This window comes from Porites lutea, chromosome 4 (assembly GCF_958299795.1).
Source record: "Porites lutea chromosome 4, jaPorLute2.1, whole genome shotgun sequence".
Lineage (NCBI taxonomy): Eukaryota > Metazoa > Cnidaria > Anthozoa > Scleractinia > Poritidae > Porites > Porites lutea.
Window position 1 is genome coordinate 27,204,237 of NC_133204.1, and position 16,006 is coordinate 27,220,242.

A 16,006-nucleotide genomic window follows, 5' to 3' on the forward strand; every position below is an offset into this window, starting at 1 on the left:
GATTTTAACTTTAAGACAAACTATCAGATGTGCAATTCTGGTATTTTCTTCCTTCCATCCCTAAAGTGACTAACATCAATTTTCTCTGAACAATACATCAATATGGATGTGATCAAGAAAAAAAAAGGTTATGAGAGTAAAACCAAAATGAATAAATGAAGGAAAAATGCTTTGTCTGATGAATTCTTAAAACTCGTTATTTTTTTAAGGAAATGTACGTACATCAATCTAGAGAATTATTTTGGACATTGGGGTCTAAACATCAAGTTCCATAAAAACTATTTTGAAGGCAATATCATCATCATCATCATCATCATCTCATTACTACATTATAATTTTACATGACTGTAGAAGGGAGTTGTACATACATTGTAAGCAATCATTGTGTGAGCATAACGCCTTGATGGAGCTTCTGAGCAGTTAACAGAAGTAAATACAACCTCCCAACTATCACTTGGAATGTGATACCTAAAGGAAACATGAACAAAGAAATGTGTTTAAATGTGTTGACACTCATGTCACGACAATGTAAAGTACTTCCAGTTGGGTATGAGAATGGTGGTTTGAAACTTAATGCAGACCTTGGCAAAATTCAACTAGCAAGTCTTGGAATGTTGGCCTTTCGAAAATGGAGTCTGGGATTTTGCATATTCTCAGATTCTTTGTGAATGACCCTGTATTATCTTGCCAGAGCCTGGATTTAACCATTCTAAACTTCTCAAAAAGAGCTTAGGGTAACAAATAAATAATTGTCAAATAATTACAAACTTCACCCACTAAAAATGCTCACCCCGGGCTTTTACCCCAGAGAGTGCTAAAAAAATAATTTTCACAGCTTTACGTGTTAATCAATGCCAAAAAAGAACTATTTCTACAACAAGATACTCCAGACTAAACAGGTGCCATTTCAACAGTCAAACAGGAGCTTGTTTGTACAGTGTACACTCATTACTTTGGATAGAACGTAATACAGTACATAGTATATTATACATGTTTTGACTCTGAGCAAGGGATGCCTGAACTTATTCCATTAAAAAACAAAAAACAAACAAACAAATGAACTACAATTGTACAAAACACAGCATGTGATCTACCTGATTAGGTCATCAAATGGCTCAGTATTAAACGAATAGCCTCCAAAGACCCACATGTATTCACCTAGCAATGCAGAGGCATGAGATGACCGGCCCTGTATAACGTCTGAAGCACATAAACAGACAAAAAAACCAACTATTATACATTTTTATTTTTAAAAACAACAACTTTAACTGTAATAATCACTCAAAATTAATATTAAATTTTCCTTTTTGTCATTGGCTTTAATCAGACAGCAATTCTTTGATTTATCCAAAAAAGGACAAAGGGGTACGGGGTACAGTGCTAGTCTGTGTAAAGCCACCCCCTCCCCACAAAAGAAAAAAAAAGTAAAAAACAAAATAAACCAGGGAAGAGGGACATCTACATCACAGTGTCATTAACCCTTTAAATGCTAAGAGTGATCAGCATCAAATTTCTCCTCGTAATATCAATGCTTTTTAAAATATAGTGGTCATGAGAATTAAGGACATGATTACACAAGATCTATTTGCTTGATACTTTATCAACGTCTCCTCACTACTTCTATAGTAAATGACTAGGGGTGACAAGGAAAATTTTCATTTTGATCTTAGGGTTTAAAGGGTTAATCATGATGTGGTTTCCCAGATTGATTGGCTGTTAAGTTAATGCCATGACATAAGTAACTTTTGCTATTGTGATTGGTGAATGAATCTCAGAATTCCCTGGGGAAACCTCAGTGTTTGCTTTATATTAACCAAAAATTTACACAAGACACCTCTCTCAGACAAAAACAACACTCAGCAGATGACAAAAGCTATAAAGAACGTCTACTGAAATAATACATGTATATTCCTTGAATGATATCCTGAAACTGCTGATGTCTGGGGTATATTGTACTTACTTTGGCCTATTGAAGAATGCTGGACCCAGAGAGCTCTGTTACCACTAATATTACATGAGGAACCTGTCAGCAAAACAGTTGGCAACTTTCTTTTAAAAACAAATTTAAAAATCTGAAGTGGAAAAATATTAATAATAGTGTGTATTTCTTTGGGATGATCCGAATAAAATTGGTTTCATTGCTTCCTTTATAGGCAGCATGAACTGATTGATCAACTGGATCACTGATCCTGATCTTCCCAAAGGAATGCAACTACTGACAATGATGTTCATATTCTCTGATGACCCTACAGCAGTACTCAGCATGAATGCAAGGCTAATGTACGTGTAGGGAACAGTTTTGTACTATGCAGTAACTAACAGGGTACAACAGAAGTTTAAGGAGCTGCATTATAATGGCACGTACAATGTAGGGCCCAGTTCAAATCTTGAACCTTTCATGTGCCAAAACTGATCTCTTCATTAAAGTATACACAAAAAGATCGACGTTTGAATCAATAAAGTCAGTCATGTCTAATTTACATGTATGGGTCGACCCATGCATTAGGTTCGAGTACCCACATGGGAATTTCGACTCAAGAGCGATTTTTTCTTAAATGTCAAACTTCTAATGCGTCTGTTCAGTAATAGATCACAGATGACGTCAAAATGTGGTAAAAACAAAGAAGTGGTACACGAGCCACAGGCGAGTGTGTCACTGTTGTTTTTACCACATTTTGACGTCCTCTGTTATCTATTACTGAACAGACCCACGGCAACATGGAATCTATTTGTTTTATACAATGATCAGAAAAGAAAAAGACCAATACACATACCTGCCTCGAACCGCTTGACCTTTTGAGGATTTGTGCTAGTTTAGGCATTTTTTAAGTCCCAAACCAGGAGCCCAGGTCCCAAACCCAACTTTTCATCTTAGCTTCTTCTTTATCTTACTTGTGTACAGTTTCTTCGAAAAGTTTTTCACCGTCTTTTCTTGCTCAAAGAAGAATAATAGCGAAAACATTTTGCAAAACAGCGAGTCTCTTGTAGCGAAGACACACAATGGCAACTGTTGTGAAGATTTCTTGTAGTTTAGGCATTGTCAAGTAGTCAATAGCTTTTTTGGTCTCCGTTTCTCCATTTTTCTTCTTTGTAAATAGCTCCTGCTAAACTTTTTCCGAAGCTTTCACTTGCCTCAATCCGAAATAATCTCACAAACATTTTCAAAACCGCGTGCCACGATGAACAAAACAAAGAAAACAAGTTTCCTGTGACGTCATCCATGTATCTGTACTCTAATAGATCATGGGCAACGACCAATCACAGCGCACGTAGCATTCACATCATTGTATAATAACATACTAGATTACATGTACATGATTGTGCAATGAACTATGAATTTAATTTGACTTGTCAGCATTGCAGATCACTGTAAATCACGGAAATGAATTCAGTCCAACTAATAACATTCGATATTTGAAATCAACGGTCGAACTGTATCATTTGGGTCAACCCAAACAGGAATTACAAGTAGGAACATGAAAAGTTTGAACTGGGTCTTAAACACAGCATCTTACCATAAACTCCAGGGTCACAGACACACAACCCAGTAGTATTGTCACAGTATCCATGAATACACTCCTCAATACAGGTCTGCATGTTACAGGTGGGACCAGCCCATCCTTTATCACAAATGCAATTCTGATCTTTATCACAATGGCCATGGAAACTGCATTTTGCAGAACAATCTTTGGATATACTACAAAAAAAAAAGTTGCAAACAAACACAAAAAATTACTGCCAACAAAAAAAATTGGAAGAGGCTGAGTGGCTAAGCATTCTAAGTGCTGGGCTTGCAACAGAAGTCCAAATCCTGCACAGAATCCAAGCTGGGTTTGTTTCTCATTAGCCTTAACTCAAATCGTTACAGGAGTACATCTGACTACAATTTTATATGTGCTTTATTATTACATTGTATATTTAAATTTCATTTACCCCTACAAGTTTGCGCTGGTCATAACGCAGGAGAGGAAGCTGCGATCCATGCAATGAGTCAAGTGTTTGTTGAAGAAGGAACAGATGGAATATTGCTAATTGATGCTAGTAACGCTTTTAACCAAATGAATAGGTCAGCGGCCTTACACAATATCCAGATCATGTGCAAAGAAATGGCGCTCTATGTGATTAACACATATAGAAGCCCATCTAGACTGTTTATTTGTGGGGGAGGTGAAATACTTTCTCGAGAAGGCACCACACAAGGAGATCCGCTAGCGATGCCATGGTATGCACTTAATACATCCATAATGATACAGAATTTGAGGGATCATTGCCCTTTGGTTAAACAGGTGTGGCTTGCAGACGACTCAGCTGGAGGAGGGAGTATAGTGCACTTATACAACTGGTACAGGCAATTGAGTAAGGAAGGACAAAAGTTTGGTTACCTTGTGAATGGGACAAAGAGCTAGCTTATTGTGAAGTCTAGGGAACTAGCGGAGGAAGCAAAGAGGGTGTTTGGAGAGGAAGTCAACATAACGACTGAAGGTCAGCGCCATCTGGGAGCAGTTATTGCGACGCAAGAATACAAAGATCAGTATTGTGAGGAGAAGGTTCGTGCATGGAAAGAGGAAATCGAACGTCTCTCTGAAATAGCGAAGAGCCAGCCCCATGCGGCGTATATTGCTTTCACAAAAGGCTACAAGTCGAAGTTCACCTACTTCATGCGCACGATTGAATCGTTTGAAGATTATGTCAACCCAATCCAGGAAGTGATTGAAGATTTACTACTCCCTACTTTGTTCGGTCAATCAGAGCCTCTCCCTAACGAGGTGCGCAGACTTGCTACCTTAGCAACGGGTCAAGGGGGTCTAGGCATTCCGGATCTGAAATCCGAGGCACCGCAGCAGTTTGCTGCCTCGAGACTAATAACCACCGCCCACGTAGACTCTATTACATCACAGAGTTCCATCATGGTGCCAGGAGAAAGATCTACGGAGGAGCTAAAGAGGCATCAACAATCACTTAAGAGAGCAAGTGCCAAAGAGAAAATGGATAGCATTGATTCAAGCCTCTCCCCAGGCCTGCTGCGTCTTGTTAATCAATCGAGGGACAAGGGCGCAAGTTCTTGGCTGAATGCGATGCCTCTCGCAGACAAAGGTTTAGCCCTCAACAAGCAAGAGTTCAGAGACTCGCTACGCCTGCGTTATGACTTACCCTTAGTCAATTTACCAAGTCATTGCATATGTGGGGATAAATTCACCGTTAGTCACGCCCTCTCTTGTAAAAAGGGGGGGTTTGTAGCGCAGAGACATGATGGTGTACGGAACTTGTTAACGATATTCATCGACACGATCTGCAATAATGTCGAAATCGAACCACGCCTTTAACCCCTGGACAACGAGCGATTTCATTTGAGGAGCGCTGTTACAAGTTCTGAGGCAAGGTTGGACATCAAAGCGGGAGGTTTCTGGGCAAGAGGAGTTACGGCATTTTTTGATGTTAGAGTTACGCACGTCAACTCCAAGTGTTACCAGAGCAAGCCAACATCGGAAGTGTTCAAAGAGCAAGAAGAAGAGAAGAAGCGCAAGTACCAGCAGCGGGTGTTAGATGTAGAAATGGGTTTGTCTACGCCTTTAGTGTTTGGAACCAATGGCGGAATGGGAAACGAATGTCAGCGGTTCTTAAAGCATCTCGCAGACAAGATAGCTCAGAAAGACACCGAGCCTTATCATGTTGTAATCACTTGGCTCAGGACACAGATCTCGTTTGAACTCTTAAGATCGGTACATGCATGCGTCAGAGGTTCGCGAACGCCGTTTCGTAGCAAGCTAGAGCAATCATTAGACTGTAAAATAAATGTCGCTAGTGCGGATATCTGAAATACGTGTCTATATGCTTTTATACTTAGGGCTTTTTATGGACACTGGTTTAGCCGTCATTAGTATAATTCGATTGCAGGATCTTAATATCTCTGCATAATGGCATTTTTAATTTTATAGAATTTTGAACTTTTATTATTAATTATATCTATTTCCTCTTCTTTTATGTAAGGTTAAGTTACTTCCTTTTTTTAGAATTTGTAAATGAATAGTTTTTTCTATCTTCAATTATAACATATAGGATTGTTTTTGTTCTCTAATGAAGGACGAGGGGTTTCTTTTGTAACGGATGGAATTGTAGATAGTGTTTTTGATGAATTAATTAGATTTTTTGTAACAGCAGGTTGATTGTAAATAGGATTTTAATTGAGGTTTTGTAATAAAGATTCTTTTCTTCTTCTTCTTCTTCTTCTTCTTCTTATTATTATTATTATTTACTTTATTTTATTTTGTAAAATCTGTCACACAAAGAGGTCATGCAAGTTCTCCAGACTGTTCTCAAGACAACTACTTTTTGGTTGACAGAAGTAATTGATTAAAAAACAAAAAACCCTTTGGTGATCAGTGAAAAAATCCTCATGACCTCTTAATGATGTGTGGATGTTACAAGTCAAAATTATATTCAAGTTCACATTTTTTAACCTAGGTTGAATCTCAATTTCCTTTGTCTTCTAGCCCTAGTTATTCATACCTTAGGGCTATGAGACAAAGGAAACTGAGCATCGACCAAGGTTAAAAATTTTCAACCTGGATCTAATTTTGACCTGTAACATGGATATTGTTAGGAGGAAACAGATAAGAAGTCACTTTTAGAACTTAAAGGGTTAACCCTGCAGGATAGAATTTACATTTACATGTAAACCTGAACATCTACTTTTTGCACTATCAAAAAAAAAAAATTTACCTGTATTTAATTCTAAACCCATTCTCAAAATAGTGTCTATCACTGTAAAAGTAGAGAAAAGCAGAACCAGAGTTGGCTTGTAACTTGAGAACTTGACCATCAATATATCTTGGTTTACTATCGTCCTTTATAAGTCCACTAGGAGAAAACAACGGATCATATAATTATCAGAACAATAATGCTCACTAAAGTGGAGACTGATACTTAACAGAACCAAGAAATGGCAAGGTAAATATCCACTACTTTCACTGACAATTATTGGGATGAATAATATCACTGTTTAAATGGTATACAATGTTGCAGGTCAAATTTGGTTTCAGAATTTTTTTTTTTTACCGTGACAGTTTAATTCTCTATTTCATTTGTGCCCTGGTACTAGGAGTATAACAAAGTACTCCCCACTACATGTAGTATTTATCACTGGTAGACATTGTACTTTGACATTTCACCCAAGAATTTGATGTTGGAAAGTTAAACGAACTTACAGTACCATTAAGACTGTTATTTAAACCAAACGTTGGTCCCTTTTTGTGTTTTCTTCAACAACAGTATTTCTGCATTGTTAAGCCTTCAGGAATGTTCTTCATGAAACATGAATTTTGAGTAACTATTAACCTTGTTTCACGACTTAGGACGTGTCCCTACCTTATTACTCCAATCAGAGGACTTTTAATCGATTTGCCATCATAGATATACAAATGATCCCAGTTACATTCAGTTGCAAACTCTTCAAAATCTAAATGAATAGTGCTGTTTGGACTGTGAGACAAGCAAAAGCCAGAGTTAATAGTGAAAATTTCACAAAAATCACATGCACATGACATTTCTAAGTAAACACACCCTGTAAAAATGTACAATATTTATACCATAGTTATCATAGCGAATCTCTTGCCCTCGAAGCACGTGCAGCAGAGCACCACGGGTAAGAAAATGTGGTAATCTACCCATCCAACAAATTTTGGTAATCAAGTGTCTGTACATCCGAGTGACTGTCTGTCTGCACCACAGGGATACCAATGCAAAATAACTCAATCAACAGGTATGGAAATCCAAATGCAACCCGAGGTCATTTTGGTAGGTAATCACATAGCCAGCCGCATCTTGTAAAGCAGAGACTACTAAAGAGTCATACAGACGAAAATGGAAAACTGAAATTGTTTCTGTATCCATGTTGTCTAAAGTATTAAGCTTAGATTAATCTAACAAATTTGTAATACAGAGCAAGAGAAAAAGACAGAGAAAAAGAGAAATTAAGCGGTAGGCAAGCTCAATGAGAAAAAGAGTGACAGAGACCTAGAGCAAGAGATAAACAACAAAGGAGACATTTTTTGTTGGAAGAACAAGCAGCAGTGAGAAAATGAGAAATGCTAGTGGCCACCAATGCAAGGTGAAAATGAGTGGTCAGCGTGCAAAGAAAGTGGTGTCCGATAGCCTGGGGCTAGTGGATTTTACTACCGGGCTAGTGAAGTCTGTTTTTAACTTGCCCGACGGGCAAGTGATGTTCTTTGAGGAATTCAAATAACAGAAGAACTGTGAAATCAATTCTACTAGTCAAAAAGCTTTTGGGGCTAGTTGAAATGAAGTCAGGGCTAGTAAATGCTAGCTTCAGCTTGCCCAAATGGCAAGCTGTAAAAATGATTTTCTTTGCACCCTGGTGGTGGTGAAAAAAAAAGTGAACGAGAACGTGTATGACATTTCCTCCATAAAACGTGTAACTAAGAAGTTTCTGGAAGTTTCATGATGTAGTTGGGTAAAACAATGGCGAAGAAATATACAGAAAAGTGTGCAGCACGTGCAAAGTTGCTTTTTTGCTAATTACACCAACATGTATTGTTGTTTTTTCACCATTTTCTGGCATTACCTTCAAATAAAAAACTAGTGTCTACTGAGACAGATATTCTTACCTCTTAGATTCTATAAGCCAAGAACATTTTGAAGAAGCAGAATACATTCCATCTCCATCAGTTATTATCCCACTGTCTGCTGATAATCTAACATGAAAAGCATCAACAAATTCACATTGTTTCAGTTTTCGCAAAGGTGACTTTATGTCATAATTCAAGAAAAAGTATTACATTTTAATTAAACACTGGAAAATAAGGGTGTGTTCGATTAGGAAATCTGGATTTAGATTTGCAAGTCCGGATTTCAGATTTGCAATCACACACAAAATCGGAAAAACGATTTCAAAGCTGAGATCATGCTGAGATATCTGTTTTTGGATTTTCATTTTTAACGTTCGATTGGGAAATCCAAAAAAGGATTAAGAACAGTGGTCTTGAACGCGCACACATAATTAACAAAAAGAACACCGTGCTTCAGGAGAACAGTTCTGCAATCCTTTTTCGGATTTCCCAATCGAATGGTAAAAAGGAAATCCATAAAATCCGGATTTGAATTTCTTAATTGAAATCCACCCTAAGGATGGATTTCTCAGAGGTGAAATCCGTTTTCGGATTTCACGTTCGATTGCAAAATCCGGAATCCGGATTTCAAAATCTAAATCAGGATTTCCCTATGAAATGCAACCTACGAAAATACTGTTAATGAGATTTTAGTAAATGTAGGTTAATTACGTAAGCAAAACATTAATTTACATCAAGCTTATGTTTCTTTACTGCAATTCCTTGACTACGAAATATAATTTGGAAGAAGGAGAATTCTTAAAACAGAAAGTTCAGAAACAAATCCGAGCTTAAGGTGAGAATCGAACTCACGACCCTCTGAGTTCTAGTTCGTAGGCTCTAACCATATTTAGTTATAATTGTTTTTTAACCGCACCAAGCGTGTTATAAAACAACTTTAGATTCTACTTAGCCAACTTTTAAGTTCGTATGTAGCTGATTTGTGCAAAATTTTAATATGATTAACTCCAAATATCTGCAGCATTCGCGGAAACGCCGCTGGTTTTATTTACATTTGAGTAACATACAAGTAACTTACATGTGTATTGATACAACAAAAATGATATGCACGATGCCTTGACCTTTTCGCTTTTAGTACTTAGCTCAGAAATATTAGGTACCTGAATTTCTTAAATAAACACAAGTTTCGAAGCCAATATTACACAACGCACTAACCTCAGCCGACAAAACTCACATAGACTTCCCCACCATCCTCTGTTACAAATACACATGCCCGATCTGCAATATCCATTTTTACAATCATTATTAATTTTACATTGACTTGACACTGTTGTCAGGCATCCTAGCGCCAGAAAAAATGCAAAATTGAAGGTCAAATTGACACTTGGTTTGCGAAACATGACAAACATGGCGGAAACATCGTCTCTAAGAATCGATTGGAGCCTGCGATGCAAACCGCTGGTTTCTACGTAGCGAGCGTAACCAAGCAGTGAGGCTTTATGATTTCTATCACGATTCGTCGAAAGCGACTGGAGACACTAAAACGGATAAAATACTGTAAAGAACCGAAGAAATCATCCAAATATTGGAAAAAAAAAGAAACGATTTAAGAGTTGAAGAACTGTTTAGGAACAAAGGAGATAACTTCATGGACTGTAAATTAAAAAACCAATGACAATGGCGACTGAATCGCGTTTTGCTAGCTAACTGTTGTTTTGTCTCGATATTTTTAAGCAACTAGTTGGATTTCGCTAAAGCAGTTATTCCTCTAGCCCTCATGGCCTCTGAGTCAATAGCCCATTCGGTGTTCGGCCTCATGGGCTATTGACTCAAAGCCCATTCTGGTTCGAGGAATAATCGTTCATTACTTTTACTATAAAATCTCGGATTCCTTTGTCTGTTTTGGGGGGTATATATTACATAACCCCCGAATCAACTGTCTGAAAAGCTGGGTGCGGCTTTGATTGTTTGAAGGGAAGAGCGTAGACCGTGCGTGCCATTTGCGTGTCTCGGGCGTTTTGCACGACGGACCAAAAAAAAAAGAGAGACTGCTCGTAGTCTAGGAAGAGCGGGGCTAATGAGCAGCTAATTAAAATGCGAGGGGATTATTCCCTTGTATATTAATTCATTATCCCCTCACATTTCAATTAGCTTTTCATAAAAAAAAAATTAACAGATGTTTATTGGAAATATTAAACACGATGCTATATTAAATTACTAAAATGAAACTGAGCTGCGTTTCTTTTGCGCCACATTCACGGATTTTCTTAGTTGTTGGTTCATCGACTTGATTCCACAGCCAGAACGACAGTTCGAAATTGAACAGCGTCTTTAAAATTCTACAGTTCCACCAAAGTGTCGCGGTCATGGTAAGGTGTTCCGTTCTTTAACCAGTCATCCCAAACTCGTGTACTCCATGAAGACATATAGTTGAACTTTTTGTGTTTTGTGGTATTCTTGCTTCATTCCTCGACTGAATTTCCTTGTCAGTTAACAGTAGTGATCCCTCGCCCGGAATCCGGCTTCTTTGTCTGTAAACATGCAGGTCGGTCAAAAGAACCTCGGTGCGAAATGCTTGCTCGTTTTCTACACCCGCAAATGAAGATTCAAATTGTTTTTCCGCGAAAGCTCTTGCTGTACCGCCACTGAAGCTGCTTTAGTTTGAGTAATAAACGGCTCTACTTCTCATGGGCACCCAACGTCAATTTTCGGAAAATATCTGTTCGGGAGACGATTTGACATCTAGAATTTTCGGAACATTTTTAGTAAAATTTCTTGCTTGCCTGCCTCGAACATCTAAAAAATGGTATAATTGCCCATTTTTAACGGATTTTTACTCTGAAAATGTCAGCTAGAATTTTCGGGAGCCTTTTTTCTAGCTGAAATTTTCGAAAAGGTAAGTTTTGATCTCTATAAGTTTCGGATCACTAGACTTTCAGCTAGGAAATCCGAACATATGAAAAATTTTTAGGGGATAAAAATATGCCTACATATACCGTTTAAATACTAAAATACGTTTAACAATGCTATGTTTAAGTGGTCAGTTTGAACTATATTCTCGTTCGGTGCCACTGACTTCTGGCTCTGAATCGCTCGACACTGCTAGGTCCTTTAGGCTGTTTCTAGTGATTAACTGAGAACCACTAATTTGAAATGCAATTTTGAGAAACCAACATAATTAAAAAGCCGAGAAACCTGTGAATGCCACCAGTGCCGGCATGGAGTGTTAAAAAACAAAAGGAAGATCAACAATGGAGGCATAGATCCTCGGTGCGAAAATTGATATTGTCAACTGCCTACTCGTTTTCTACACCCGCAAATGAAGATTCAAATTGTTTTCCGAAAGCTCTTGCCGTACCGCCACTGAAGCTGCACTGAAGTTGCCTTAGTTTGAGTAATACTGAAACGGCTCTACTTCTGGCTCTGAATTGCTCGACACTGCTACTACCCTTTAGGCTGTTTCTAGCATTCACTGCGAACCACTAATTTGAAATGCGACTTTGAAAAACCAACATAATTAAAAATCCGAGAAACCTGTGAATGCCACCAGTGCCAGCATGGAGTGTTAAAAAACAAAAAAAAAGATGAACAATGGAGGCATTTTTCGTCAATGTAGTTTTACATCCCTTAAGGAATCCTCGCCAATGTAAAAATAAGCTGCCGGTTTATCGGCCTTCAGCTCGTGGTCATGTGATTTATTCTCCTCGTGCGTTGCCGAGGGCTGCAGCCCTCGGGCAACGCACGAGGGGAATAAATCACATAACCCCTCGCTTCAGGCCGATAACCCTTACATAACCCTCGGAAGTACAGGGGGCGGGGGATGGAAGGGGGGCTTGGGGGGGCTGGTTGCCCTCCCCCCCCCCCACCCGTACTCTAAGGTTTTATTATTATTATTATTATTATTATTATTATTATTATTATTATTATTATTATTATTATTATTATGCCCCACGTTCTTAGACATGATGAATTGGCATTGACAAAAAGCAGCAACGTTATATAATCAAGAAAATGATAAATATAGCCATTAGAGCAACATATTACATCTTTTGTTGTAGAAATAGGAACTGGGATAGACTAAATGCAATTTTGAATTTTTTTTTTTTGGCTTTTGTTTTGTTTTGTTTTTGTATTTGTTTTTGTATTTGTTTTTGTTTGTTTTGTTTTTCCTTTTAATAATCCAATCTCAAGCAGCATTTGAAAATTGCCTATACGTAACGAGATTTACAATTGTACATTCAAAAACACAAATAAAGTTTCCATTATTATTATTCCTAGACGATAAAACGTCATTTATTAGTGAAGAATATTTAGGGGAGGGGAGTGGAGGGGGGGGGGGGGAGGCTTATAAACTTTCTTCCCCTTAAAAGTGAGGCTTATTACGGAGGGAGGGGGCATATTTGAGAAGGGGGGGGGGGGGCTTAATAGAGGATTTACGGCCGAGAATGAAATCATAGAGCCTGTGAATGAATACAGCCGTCTCATCTCGCTCTCTCCCCTTTCATATCTTTGAACAACACTTCTTGATGTTTTGCGATGATGGGTACGATGTATTGCGACATGAGTTATTACATTGTATTTGTTTCTTGTAACTGATGTTCCTTTTCTGCTTTTTGTGAATCTTAATGTCCATACCATAATAATACTTGTAAAATTATTTAACAATTATTGCTGGAGCACGAATGGGCTTTGAGTCAATAGCCTATGAGGCTGAGGCCGAAGGCCGAATGGGCTATCGACTCAGAGGCCATGAGGGCGAGAGGAATAATTGTTTTAGTAAAATCCAACTAGTTGGTCAAAAATATCGAGAGAAAACAACTTTAGCTAGCAAAACGCGATTCAGACGCCATTGCTGTTTAGTTTTCAAGGCCAGCGCTTTTCGCCACTAGTGGGTTATAACATATAGCCTAGTAGTAGCTGAACCAATCAGAACGCAGCATTGAAAATAGACCACTAACTGGATTTCACTAAAGCCAAATATACTAATATTATCGTCAAAAAGAGAAAGGAATTACTGCCCGAATGGGCTCCGAGTCAATAGCCCATAAGGCCGAAGGCCGAATGTTCTATTGACTCAGAGGCCACGAGGGGGAGAGGAATAATTGTTTTAACAAAATCTAACTAGTTGGTCAAAAATGTCGAGACAAAACAACTTAAGCTAGCAAAACGCGATTCAGCCGCCATTGTTTTGGTTTTCAAAGCCGGCGCTTTTCGCTACTAGTGGGCTATAACATATAGCCTGGTAGTAACTCAACCAATCAGAACGCAGCATTGATAATAGACCACCAGTTGGATTTTATCAGGAGCCCATCAAATGATAGGCTCCTGATTTTACGAAAACTCGATAGAAAACCTTTGATTACTTTATTTTGCGTGAATCATTAGTTAGAGGTTATTTTTACTTTACCATAAACGGACAATAAAGATAGTGTAGTTCCCCGTTCCCCTCTCCCCAACCCTCCCAGAACACTGTTCTCGAGATCGTGTGACGGATGGATGCCTGCATGAAGACATCTGCAATCCATCATCAAAAGAATACTTTCATCTCATCTCATCTCATTAAAGAAGGAGCGGCCGGGATTTTTATCATAACACTTGAGCCTGGTTAATTTAGCGATAGAGCTCTCCAGGACGGTTTTCACTGATCGGGAAGAGAAAAAAGAAAAGTGAACTTGAATGTTCTTATGTTATTTACACTCCGCTCTCTTTCCGAGGTAAGCTTCACTTTGCATTAATGTGGTGGTCTCGACGTCAACGACTGATTTTAGTTGCCATATCGAGAATCGAAGCGTTACGTTATATTCGTACATTAAACTTTAAGCATCACCAACGGATTCAACGGTATCCTTAAACCTACCGGTATCGATGTCTAACTCAAGAGTTCATTATGAGAATCATCTCTTATAATATTAAAATAGTGTTCAATTTGACCCGCAGTAAAGATATGATATTATCAAAAAGAGTTGTCGTCTGTCGGCCGCTTTAGTATTTGTCTTGTTCCTTTTGCATTTCAAACACACAAGAAAACAAAGGTTCCTTGTCAATCCACAACTTCAAACCAATTCTGACGTTTTTGTTATTTTAGTCACTTAAAAAACGAGCGGAGGAACAAAACCGAATATTTTAGCTCAATACATATATTTTTAAATATCTGCTAGAAACATTTGTAGTGACAATCAATGTTTTGATATCATGCAGAGAAATTAAAAAAAAAAAGAGTATTAATAGATAAGACAAACAGTACTCTTTTGAGGAAAAGTAATCTTTCTTCCTCTGAATTATACCACTCTATACATATTCAATTTCATTCAGTCATAGAATTCGCAGACGCCGCAAAATGTCGGTTGTGGTAATATGTTCCGATTGATCGAAAACAGCTGCTCATTGCTGTTTATAAGCATACAAATTAAAACGAGTGGATATTGTTTTTTAGTGGTGAATCGTTTGTTTGACCTAAAGGCAACTCTTTTAGAAAAAACTTGCTTGCAGTGTTTCTGAATTTTCCAATATCGATCTGGCTTCGATTGTAATCTTACAACAGACTAATGACCCTTATCTTTTAAGATAGTTATTTAGTATAGACACAATTTACCAAAAATACAGTCGAAGCTCTCGTAAGCGACCACCTGGGAAGACTACAGTCTTCGACAAAAATAGTTCAGGGGCACCCAACGAATATAGTTCAAACCCACTTAAACATAGCATTGATGAACGTATTTTAGTATTTAAAAGGTAGATATAGGCATATTTTTATCTCCTAAAATTTTTTCACCTGTTCGGATTAGCTGAAAGTCTAGTGATCCGAGAAGTATAGGGATCAAAACTTACCTTTTCAAAAATTTCAGCCAGAAAAAAGCCTCCCGAAAATTCGAGGTGACCTTTTTAGGGTAAAAATCCGTTAAAACTGTGGGCAATTATACCAGTTTTTGTATGTTCGAAAATCCTAGGAGAGGTAGGCAAGCAAGAAATTTTACTAAAAATGGTCCGAAAATTCTAGATTTCAAATCGTCTTCCGAACAGATAATTTCCGAAAATTCACGTTGGGTGCCCCTGATAGTTGGGACACTTCCCCTGAACGCTGCTTTTTCCTTTCTTGCCGTTCTCCCCTCAACATTTGGAGAGCTGGAAGACAATGAAGTGTCCCAACAATTTTGACTGACCATAGGTCGTAATTCATAGAGGGAAAAAGAGGGAAATTAATGTTCAAAGAGTGTCTTTATATCTAATATTGACACGGCTCAGAACTTTAATTCCAATTTTTTTAGGTTGAAATAACCCCAATCTACATATTAGTGCAAGAAAAAGTTAATATAGATGGAAAGATCTTGAAGCCGTTAATTCAACATGTGAACTCACTTTACGAGGGTGATCGCAAACTCAGGCTACAGGGGTTTAATACGAACACCTGAAAACTCTATTTA

The 16,006-nt window shown here is 38.0% G+C and overlaps 1 protein-coding gene and 1 pseudogene across 1 annotated transcript in view; one reads left to right on the forward strand and one right to left on the reverse strand.

Moving 5' to 3' along the window:
* LOC140933152 (attractin-like protein 1) overlaps nucleotides 1-10,004 on the reverse strand; it is a 36,498-nt gene extending 26,494 nt beyond the window's left edge. The window contains exons 1-8 of the mRNA XM_073382668.1: nucleotides 9,801-10,004; nucleotides 8,625-8,711; nucleotides 7,366-7,479; nucleotides 6,721-6,858; nucleotides 3,516-3,697; nucleotides 1,961-2,023; nucleotides 1,095-1,200; nucleotides 369-468 (exon numbers count right to left, since the gene is read on the reverse strand). Coding sequence (XP_073238769.1) covers nucleotides 369-468; nucleotides 1,095-1,200; nucleotides 1,961-2,023; nucleotides 3,516-3,697; nucleotides 6,721-6,858; nucleotides 7,366-7,479; nucleotides 8,625-8,711; nucleotides 9,801-9,994 — 984 coding nt within the window. The 5' untranslated portion in view covers nucleotides 9,995-10,004. The remainder of the gene's footprint in view (nucleotides 1-368; nucleotides 469-1,094; nucleotides 1,201-1,960; nucleotides 2,024-3,515; nucleotides 3,698-6,720; nucleotides 6,859-7,365; nucleotides 7,480-8,624; nucleotides 8,712-9,800) is intronic.
* LOC140932900 (uncharacterized) lies at nucleotides 3,988-5,324 on the forward strand (annotated as a pseudogene).
* Nucleotides 10,005-16,006: the final 6,002 nt, after the last annotated feature.